This window comes from Glycine soja, chromosome 9 (genome assembly GCF_004193775.1).
Source record: "Glycine soja cultivar W05 chromosome 9, ASM419377v2, whole genome shotgun sequence".
NCBI lineage: Eukaryota > Viridiplantae > Streptophyta > Magnoliopsida > Fabales > Fabaceae > Glycine > Glycine soja.
This window is the reverse complement of record NC_041010.1, coordinates 34,916,037-34,927,791: the sequence shown is the minus strand read 5'-3', so window position 1 is coordinate 34,927,791 and position 11,755 is coordinate 34,916,037. Positions and strand designations below refer to the sequence as shown.

Genomic DNA, 11,755 nt, shown 5'->3' with positions numbered 1-11,755 from the left:
GTTCACTTAAAAAAAAAAATTATTGACCCAAATATACTATATGACTCAAACACTCAAGTCAACACCTCCATCTCCATATGGACAGACATTTTAAGAAAACTAGTATTATAAAAAAAATATTTAGTTTTTAGCATTAAGAAAAATTCACTTTAAAATGTAATATAAAATATTAAAAAACAATGTCTCTTAGTATGTTTTGTGAGGCTCATTATAATAGAAAGGTGCATATACAAGAATATACAAATATTGGTTACTATTTTAGATCTTTTATGTTTCTCATATGTATGCGTGTTTTATAGAAGTGTCCCACACTCCCACTATCCTATATTTTTTACATTGACCATGTCAAAGCATTTGTGTTAGTGTTGGGCCTAGTGTCCATGTTGGAGTCATCTGTCAGAGTATAATAAGCATGAGGAGTGAGGACTAAGGCACAGTGTGCTTCATCCCACAACATTTTTACATCTTCTCTTTCTCTCCCAACACAATGACCATGGAAAACTACTCATTTAATATAATACAAATTTAAATAATTTCTTATCTATAATCAGCATGCTTTCTCTTTCCACCAGCCACTTTGGCATTGTCCTTACAAGCATTTGCTTCAATTTCATCTCCTGAGATAATTTTATTATCAACATTATAAGGTTTAAAAACCGGTATAAATGCTTTGAAGCCACCAATATGATCAATGGTTTCCCACAGTCCAAGTGTGGACTAAAATAAAGAAAGCAACAGGAATAATATTCCCTGTATGGTGAGTACCTTTCAAAAAACATTCTTCTGAACTCAAGCACAGGACATCAGTTGCTTGATCTTTTGTTTCATTCTTGTCTGCACCATCAACTATAAGCACATTAAGATTATGACAATTAGTCTAGCTTACAGAAGAAGAGCACAAAAAGTTGATTTATGATATACTTTTCATTCAACCAAAAAGCTAGTGATATACAATTTAATTTACCAGATAAGAAAGAGCCCACTGACAAACCAAGTTGAAGACCCATTTCGGATTCAATTTTGGATGGACTAGTTTTGGTAAGGGACTCGTCGAATAACTTGGTTCCGTCAAAGCCACTTGGGTCATCCCTTGCTCCACGGACACTTTTCTTTAAATCATTATGCACTAAGGATTTAGAAGTTACGCTACAGGATATGTTGTTTGACAAAGACAGTTCCAGTTCTTCTTCCTCCATGATTCGTAACGTATTTGTCTCTGTCTTCACTTCCCCACTTTGCTGACCATTTGTGTCAGACATTAAAATACATGATTCAGTCATTGGGTACCCACCAACTTCAAAAGGCAATAGGATTTTCTCACTTGTTGCTGGAACCCATATTGTTTGGTTAACCATTGAAACAACAACAACTGTCTCTCCTGTATCAGCAACAGACACAGACACTTTTCCTGAAAAGGAATCCTTAGCATGGCATTCACTGTTACTATTATGATCATCTGCATTACATTCCACGGTTGTCCTCTCTACTGAATTGGATGTTCCTTTAGAAACTTCATCAACAACACATCTAAAACAAAACCCTGAATTAGAATACTATAAGATAGAAAAATATATCAAATCAGCAACAACACATCTAAAACAAAACTCTGAATTATAATACTAAAGGACAGAAAAAAATATCAAATTTTGTCAGCAAACAATTTTATAATTCATGTGATGGAAGCTTACCTAGGGATTTTGTTAAAGACACCCCTTTGCTAGTTAGTTTTATTTTGTTATTGGATAAAACACATTATTTTCATAGTTAATTACATCGTAAATAATTTCTAACTTTTGTTTAGATTACAATCATCCGACCATGATTTTTGTCATAGGGAACCATAGACTTTAAATTAGCAGCTACAACTTATTACACTCTATATTTCTATTTATAAGATAGTAGCCAATATGTACCAAGGATGTTAATAAATACAAACCATATTGAGCTTTGAGATTAAAGGAAAAGAAAAAGCAATTAGAAGAACAAAAATACCCAGTAGAATGACCAGTTTACCTGGGGCATAACCATGTACTGTCTGATGTACCTTCAGTATCAAATCCCACACAGAAGGCATGATACCAGTCAATAAAAGACACCTATTAGACTTAACTATGCTTCTAACAGTGTTTGTTATGAACTTATCACAAATACTTTGACAAGTTAGGAAACACTTTTTTCTGCCAAATGTCCCTTACAGATGAGGTCTAAGCCTATGCAAACATGCAATTACACATAGCTGACCAATCCAACCCCAACATCCTAGTCATAAAAGATAATAATAACCTGCTGAAATTTTAGTCAATGACATCTTAAACAAAAACAAAAATAATTTCAAACAATATATCTGAAACCTATTAACCTAATCTGTTGATTTAAGTTTACCATATATCACATGAATCACAGGCTATTGATGTATCGAGATCAGAATCTCCTTCAATAGTAGCCAACCCATTGCGAACCTTGCAGCCATCACCATCCAAGCAAATAACTGCCTACAAAATGATGAAATACATAAGGATTAGTGTTATGCGTTAAATGTTCAAAATGACAAGAATGTTGACAATTATATTAGTCCATGAACAAATTATCTGCAAGGATTTTCATTATTTAAAAATGTTGAGGAATTTATAAATGTATTAATTGTGTTGGAGAATCAACTTATGATAAGAATCAAAAGATATTTGCATAGAGGATATATGCTTATGCAAAAATACAAGAAATACTAGAAGTCAAGATTTTTTGCCTGCAATTCTAAAATTATATTATATGGAAAAAAATTACATTTTCATCAATGTAGTAAGAGGGAAATGACAGTGTGCTATTCTTCTCTTCAATGGACCAGTCATCATCTCTGCAATCATGAAGGAAAACAGTTAAGATTATATAAATTTATTTACTGCAAAAACATGATCAAACTGTAAAGCATTTACTCAAAATTGAGTAATGAAACTGTGAAGAATTTACTTAAAATTCAGTCATAGTGATGGATGGCTAGAATTATGCAAAATTCATGACTTTCAACTCTGTAACATCACATTTTTTTTCGTATATAAAATTTTAGAGAATAATGATGTTTTATAATTAAATAAATAAAGAAAAATAGTTATAATAAAACAATGGTTTGAGAGAAAATAAGAAGAGTATTTTATTATTCATTTGATGGAGAATAAAATAGAGTTTCTTTTTTTTATAAAATAATAAAAATAAATAAATAAAGTAAATAATAGGTCGTGAATACCCCTAGTTATAAATAGGGACATGCTAGGTCAGTTTTCAGACTGACTTCTCAGCCTCCTCTGCCTACCAATCTCGTTTTCTCTCTCTTCCACTCCCAAAACCCTCTCTTTTTCCCGCAGGCCATCAAACCTGTCTCAGAAAAATGACGATCTCAGACTCATTCACCGTTGGATCGTCGTGAAATTTAAACAGCATGTTTGCAACCCATTTCCGAGCATTCTCACCGTTGGTAATTTCGATATCACGTCTAAGTTAAGAGAAATACCCCTCGCATTGTAACATTTTTCTTTCCCGCAGAAACCCAGAGCTGTCTTGGTAAAACTACGATCCCGGTTTCGTTAACCGTTGGATTGTCGTAAGATTTGGATATGTTGTTTGAAATTCAGTTTCTCACGCTTTGACCGTTGGGATTTACGAGAAAATGTTCGTGGAGGGAGAAAAAGGAATCGCATGAAGATAGTCCAAATGGAGGCTTTAATCCTTTCTCCGTTTCTTTGACGTTTGGGAACTCTATCGGAGCAGTCGGAGGAAAAATTGGAGGAATCTTAGGGAACCGTTAGAGATGACGCTATCGCTGTAGGGAGACACGTGAGTCCGCTTAGAGATAAGGGATGAGTTATTCACAGTTGGAGATTAGTGAGAACATGTGTAGGGATCCTTAGAGGATTAAATTGGGGTTTTATTTTGGGATGTTTGTTAAATTGCAATTTTTTCTTTATGATTATAAATAAAATATTGATGTCCTAATGAAAATTGCTTGATAAATTGTGCTCTTGATATTTGTATATTTCGACCTATGATTTTGATATAATTGTATAATATTATTTGAGGGGTTTTAGTCCTCATGTTGTGATAGTCTTTTATATAAATTGTTATATTGAGATTATGAAATGATGATTCAAACTGTGAGTATGTGATAAATTGAACATGTGACGGATGATGAAATACATGTGTATTGAGATGAGATGTGTGTATTGAGTTGTGAACTATGAACTGTGCAATCACACAATTGTAAGACCCTTTAAGGGCGACGAGTATTGTGATGGGATCCACTGTGAGAACCCGACGAGTTAAAACGATTTTGAAAACAATTGAGTAAATGTGTGTATTTCATAGTTCATAGATAAAGTGTATATGATTCATGAGGTGTGATAACATGTTAAATTGAGATTATACCATTGTGATTGAGATTAAGTGTATGTGATAAATTGAGTATGTATATGATTGAGATATATATGTGCATTGAAGTGTTGTGTGCATTGAGTTGTGAACTATGAATTGTACAATCACACGATCATAAGTCCCTTCAAGGGCGACGAGTTAATGCTAAGTCCCTTTTAGGGCGATGAGTTGATGCTAAGTCCCTTTTAGAGCGACGAGTTGATGCTAAGTCCCTTTTAGGGCGACGAGTTGATGTTAAGTCCCTTTAAGGGCTATGAGTTAATGATAAGACCCTTAAAGGGCGACGAGTTAAAATTATTTTGAGAACAATTGAGGAGTCGTGTGTTTTGTATAGTTCATAGATAGAGTCTGTGTGCTAAAATGTTTTCTGGGTTGGACCTGAATCAGGAGGGAGGGGCCTTGACGAACTCTTCGGAGTGTAGGCCTTGGGGGTCACACGATTTGAGTGCTCCTTTAAGCCTATGTTGATCCTATATGGTTGGAGCATTCTCGCAAAACATTGTGACCCTGACTAGTCTCCCTATGATATTACCTAGTGAGAGTGACTTGACTTATTATTGTGTGGTTTGTCTTGTCATGTACTCCTAGGCGCCCGACGAGGTTTATGACTGACATGGTACCACATGCATATAGGCTTGAGTCTTAGCATAACTGTCGCATACGCTTGCTAATTGTTTATGAAATTGATGTGTTATTATGTCTTGATCGGAGTGTGTGATTCCTGTGTATAGTGATTGATGATTGAAAGGTGTGATTGATGATTGAAAAGTGTGATTGATGAATGACAAAGTGATGAAATAGTGTGAGATATGCTAAGCAAATTGTATTTGGCTACTATATGTTGTGTTGTTTCTCTCTAGTAGTTAGAAATGTGATAACTCACTCCCGGTTTGCTGTTTGTGTTGGGATCCTGTGATGATCTTGAACTTTGTGTTCGGGGGAGCAGATGAATAGGTGGATGACTATGAAGAACCTCATGTTAGAGGGCACGGGAACACCACGCTCTGATAGGATGTGACATTAGGATATAGGTTCTATATTAATTGTATGAAACTTAGATGGCCTTCTTTGAGCCGAGATGACTTTATTATTTATTTTGACAAGTTTGAATATGATGTAGAAGAAAGTGAATGTGAGCCTTTTACCCATTTGAAAGGTTTGTATTTAAAAATGTTTTAAAAAACTTTTAATTAATATTTGAATTTTTATTCCTTTATTAATATATATGTGAGGGGTAGAGGGTGTCACAAACTCAAACACCAATTCTGAAAATCCTAAGCTTAAATTGAGTAATGAAAATAAGGCTATCAATCATACACACATAATAGAGGAAAAGTTACCTGAAGAATGAATCATCTTCAACTTTATTGTTTCCAATGGTATCATATACCTTCACAATCATGAGTTTCACATGTTTAGTCAAGCACCAAATTTAATAGTGTTTTCAAGGTATTAGATGCATTAAAAACACAAAATTTCATAATAATATTAATCAAAACAACAAAGTAAATGGCCTAAAATAGAATTAATAAAGTGAGCAAATTCAATTGTAACCTGACGATTTATACTAAAGCAATGAAGATAAAGCAGCATTCCGCAATTTTATATCACTCACTGGAACACAAGTGATTAACTGAAACTCATTCTGGCAAAGTGGGCAAAGATTAGTGATGGTAGCCCAGTTGTCAATGCATATAAAGCAGAACCTGTGAAATAAATGTACCGAGTCAAAATTTCAGATATTTCAACATACATACTGAAAAATGAAGAAAATATTATCAAAATTTAATGGGACCAAGTGGAGGAAAAGAATGAAAATTTAACATAACGAAATCATGGTGCAAACTAATAGAGGCTCTCCTACAAGCATTTAATCCCAATACAACATTCAATTTTCCCTTGTAGCTTTCAAATTTAGCACCTCCATACAACAAAATAAGCTCCACCATTTTAAGACTAACTCCCCAAATAATAACCATATATAAGACTATTTTATGTTTCCTCCAGCATAAGAACCTGAAAAAAATTGTTTGTTGCTGTTGTATTCTTTTAAGCTAATCGTCACAGACCACCTATTTGATACTATGCCACTTTCCCTTTGAGCAAAATACATTGTATTCAACTTTTCATTGACACCTCTGTCTTCACACCAGGGCCTAATCCCCTACTCCACTAGCCACTGCCACTACTATCCTAATTTGACACAGTACATAATGTTATCCCCCTTCCTTTACATATCTGAAATCAATGTAAAGACTCCAATGCAGCTTCCCAACAATATCTAACAAGGCAATTCCATCGGAGGATTTTGACCCTTCAAGTTTTCGATAAGAAATTTTAATTTACAATTGTAATAAAATAGTGTTCCTACTTTCCCAACAATTTTTCAATTTACAATTGTAACATTAATATATTAATTGCTAAATCAATTGGGCTAATTGTAGAATATGCCAAATTGAATCACCGCACGCCCCACTAAATTAAATGCAAAATGAAAGCCACTCACAAACTTTTCACATGACAATTCACCAACAAATTTCTCATATCCATAATAAAAATCAAATTTACATCTTTTTTAAGATATAAATTCATTCTTTAGCAACTACAACAACCTTTAAATAAATATTTCATTGGCAAGTATCATAATTTGAATGACTCGGAGGATATTTCGGAGTGGTCGGTTCGGATGATATAACACTTCTCAAATGTGTATACTATATAAAAAAATATATATTTATTATAAATTTTAATTAATAATATACTAATTTGTTTATTAAAAAACGTGGGTAACAAGAAGCAAAAGATCATTGACTATACCTAGGCTTGAAACTGAAAGTATAACAAGCTATTAGTTAGCCATTTAGTTATTCCAGGTAGCACCAAATCATCTAGCACTATAATCCAATGGGAAGCTAATTCCTGTGGCTGTTAAGAAAGGTGATACTGTTATTTTGCCTGAATATGGGGGAACTGAGGTGAAGCTTGATAACAAAGAGTATGTATTTTTTTTTATGATATGTTTTATTTATTAGTTTATTTTATACCCTCATTCAATTCTTCAACTTGATCCTGAAGTTTAATATGGTAGATATAAATGTTTGAATGGAGTAGAATTATTCTTGAGGTCCTATATTTTTGTAAAGAAATTGTTTCTTTTAATGATTACACTTAAAATTTGATAGTTTTGCCTACATGATGCCTAGAAGATTCATATCTTGTTACAAAGTTGATCCCTTCAGGTCTAAGTGAGTAAATGTTATTGTGTGTGTGTGCAAATTGAGAGAAAGATTCAACGAAGAGAAAGCCTTACCATAAGGGCATGTAAGAAAGATATGAAAACGGAGAGAAAGAAACTGAAAGGAATAAAAAAAAAAGTTGGGTGTGGGGAATGAAGCCTGGTCCGCGAATCAATTTTTTTTTTTGTGTTAAGAGGGTAAATTTCCATTGGAAACTTTCACTCATCTCAATACTCTCCTCCTCCTCCATGACCTCGAGCCAGACAACATTCCTCTCAACCTCACCTTTGCAACGAAACATCTCAAGTTCTGAACCACACCCATGACATGTGTGTGTAGAGAGATCCTTCAAAATAAAGAGAGAACCTAGCTAGGTACGTAGCTACACCTATGATCCTGTGGTTTGAAGTTTGAAGTATAAACAAATGAAGGAAGTACTTTTGAGGGGAATGAAGTATACGGCTTAAATTTACAGTATTTCATAGTGTAAACTTTATACAAAGATACTAAATGTGTGATTGTCTCATACATGCCAATGACCTTTAGCTACTTTGCTAGAACTCCTTCCTATAGAAATATAGATATAGAAGATATTATGTGTTTTTTGTTTGTAGGTAGTTTCTGCTGAAAAATATGTTAGAACCAATGAATTGTCCCACGTACTGAGGAGTTCAATCTACACTGCTGTCTTTGCCTTGCCATTATTGTCATCCCAATCGTAGCTGTTATTTACCATATTTTTTAGGTTTGTATTTCTTTGACTCACAACAATGATAATTGCATGCATCTTTATATATGACGTGATGTATTATATAACTAAATTATGAGCATTGTGAGTGAACCTTAGTTTCCCGTTTGAAATTCTATACATCGATTAATACAGATAGTTTGTATTAATCGGTGTATTGAATCTTGAATTGCCCGTTTGGACAGTTTGGGAAGAATCTTTTTTTATAGTAGATTATTACGTATAGGTTAATTTTCTTTTCTTAAATTTGTCAACATTTCGGTATACTTCATTTCCCTTTGTTCTCTGAGTGCATACTTGAATGTGGTGGATAACAATACATCACCACTTTCATCTCGTGTACTTGGGGACTTAGGCGAAATGCTGCCAAAATTTTGACAAATTTAAAAAAGACAATTAACTTGTAGTATTCAATCTACTATAAAAAAATTACTTCCTGAATGGGATAGGGCCACACCTTTACTTAGAAAAGTGAGCTTCACATGCATGTTACATAACTTCATATGTGGTGCAGCAAACGGACAACATGGATCGAAGTTGGATGAGAGCATCACGCATCACTGCTGAGTATGAGACTGGGGTGGAACAGTTTCTCCAATTTACCGAAATGCATGCCCCCTCCTTGCACGGAAAATATTTTTGTCCATGTGTCAAATGTGCAAATGGTAGACACCAGTCGCTAAATGAAATAAGATCACATCTAATATGTCACGGGATGATTCCAAATTACACAAACTGGATATGGCATGGGGAATTGCCAGACAATCCAACATTGTCTCACACTGAGGCAGCCGATGTAGATACGGGTTGTCGTATAGAAGAAATAATTCGCGACCTAGGGCAGGATGGTTTTCGGCAAGCACATGCTCCTTTGTATGAGAAAATAGAGAATGATTCAAAGACTCCTTTGTATTCTGGGTGTACAACATTCACAAGGTTGTCTGCGGTCTTAGCTTTGGTCAACTTGAAGGCACGATTTGGCTGGAGTGACAAGAGCTTTCTTGAATTGCTAGTGTTATTGAAAAAATTGCTTCCTGAAGATAACACATTGCCGAAGAGTCAATACGAGGCGAAGAAGATCTCATGTCCATTGGGAATGGAGTACCAGAAAATCCATGCATGCCCAAATGATTGCGTGTTGTATAGAAATGAGTATGCAAAAATGCGCACATGCCCAACATGTGGTGTATCTCGCTACAAGGTCAACAACCATGAAGAGAGTGATGTTGCAACCGTAGAGAACAGTCATCCCGCAAAGGTTTGTTGTTATCTTCCAATAATACCAAGGTTTAGGCGATTGTTTGCTAATACACATGATGCAAAACAGTTGATGTGGCATGTTGAAGGCAGAAAAATTGATGGATTGCTCTGACATCCGGATGATAGTCCGCAATGGAAGGCATTCGATGCTTTGTATCCTGATTTTTGGGAATGAGGCCTGAAATCTAAGGCTTGGTCTTGCCTCCGATGGAATGAACCCTTTTGGTAACTTAAGCACCAGTCACAGTTCATGGCCGGTTTTGCTGATGATTTATAACCTTCCTCCTTGGTTGTGCATGAAGCGGAAGTACATAATGCTTTGCATGATGATAGCGGGACCAAGACAGCCTGGTAATGATATTGACGTGTATCTAACTCCGTTGATTGAAGACCTGAGAACAATGTGGGAACACGGGGTAGATGTTTGGGATGGGAATTTGCAGGAGACCTTTAGGTTGCGTGCAATGGTTTTTTGTACCATAAATGACCTTCCAGCATATGGAAATTTAAGTGGTTACAGTGTGAAAGGCCATCACGCATGTCCTATATGTGAGAAAAATACAAGTTTCGTTCAACTAAAACATGGAAAGAAAACAGTATACACAAGGCATCGAAGATTTCTGAACTAGTTCCATCCATATCGACGATTGAAGAAAGCTTTCAATGGATCTCAAGAAAATGAAAGTGCGCCAAAACCGTTACATGGAAAAGAAGTCTATGATTGTGTGAACGACATCATAACTATCTCTGGGAAGACACAAAAAAAACCAGCAGTGAGACAAACATCTGGAAGAAAAGGTCCATTTTCTTTGAGCTTCCTTATTGGTCTGATCTTGATGTTAGACATTCTATAAACGTCATGCATGTGGAGAAAATTTTTTGTGATAGTTTAATTGGCACCCTTCTTAACATTAAAGGCAAGACAAAGGATGGTTTGAAGTGTCGTCAAGACTTGGTTGACATGGGTATACGAGAGCAGTTACATCCAATAGCGAAAGGTTCGTGAACGTATCTACCCCCAGCATGTCACACAATGTCAACAAAGGAAAAGATGAGTTTTTGTCATTGTTTGCGGAATGTCAAAGTCCCTGAAGGATACTCTTCAAATATCAACAACCTTGTATCCATTAATGATCTTAAATTGGTTGGCTTGAAATCTCATGATTGTCATGTATTAATGCAACAACTACTGCCTGTAGCAATTCGGGGAATCTTTCCTGACAAAGTTCGGGTAGCCATAACTCATCTATGCTTTGTTTTTAATGCTATATGTAGCAAAGTCATTGACCCTGCAAGATTGGATGAATTGGAGAACGAGGCTGCCATTGTCCTTTGTCAAATGGAGATGTACTTTCCTCCATCATTTTTCGACATAATGGTTCACTTAATTATTCATCTAGTCAGGGAGATCCGGTTGTGTGGTCCTGTATTTTTACGCTGGATGTATCCAATTGAAAGGTACATGAAGGTGTTAAAAGGGTATACCAAGAATCAACACCGACCAGAAGCTTCGATTGTTGAAAGGTATATTGCTGAAGAATGTATCAAGTTTTGCTCGCAGTACATTGAAGATGCTAAATCTGTCGGGGTACTTGAAACTCGTCATGTGACTACACCAGGGGGCACGTGTACACTAGGCTACAATGTTGTGACAATGACTCGCCACGAGGTCTCACAAGCGCATCTATATATATTGAATAATATAACATAGGTCATTCCATACATAGATGCCCATAAAAAAGAAGTCGTTGCACTTAGCCCAAAATTCAGCATGATGAGGGTTTTGCAAGAGCACAACAAAACTTTCATGAACTGGTTTAGACACACAATATTTGTTGATGAGGCTACTTCCAAAACATTACGATTGTTAGCTCTTGGGCCAAATCTAAATGTTTCGACGTGGAAAGGGTATCACATCAACAATTATTCCTTCTACACTAAGTCACAAGATGAGAAAAGCTCAATGCAAAACAGTGGTGTGACTGTTGATGCTGATTCGGATCACTTTTGTACTACATCAGACAACAATCCCATTCGAGCATCCATGCATTACTTTGGAGTCATTGAACAAATCTGGGAGCTTGACTATACT

At 35.5% G+C, this 11,755-nt stretch overlaps 1 protein-coding gene across 1 annotated transcript; it reads right to left on the bottom strand.

The window, feature by feature from the left end:
* Window positions 1-522: 522 nt before the first annotated feature.
* Window positions 523-6,154, bottom strand: LOC114368396 (the record flags this gene model as incomplete). Its single annotated transcript, XM_028325689.1, has 8 exons — window positions 523-617; window positions 766-846; window positions 965-1,527; window positions 2,014-2,079; window positions 2,383-2,492; window positions 2,782-2,851; window positions 5,760-5,809; window positions 6,035-6,154. Coding segments are annotated over 8 exons (1,140 nt in total), but the record flags the coding sequence as incomplete, so codon positions are not given.
* Between the last annotated feature and the right edge of the window lie 5,601 nt (window positions 6,155-11,755).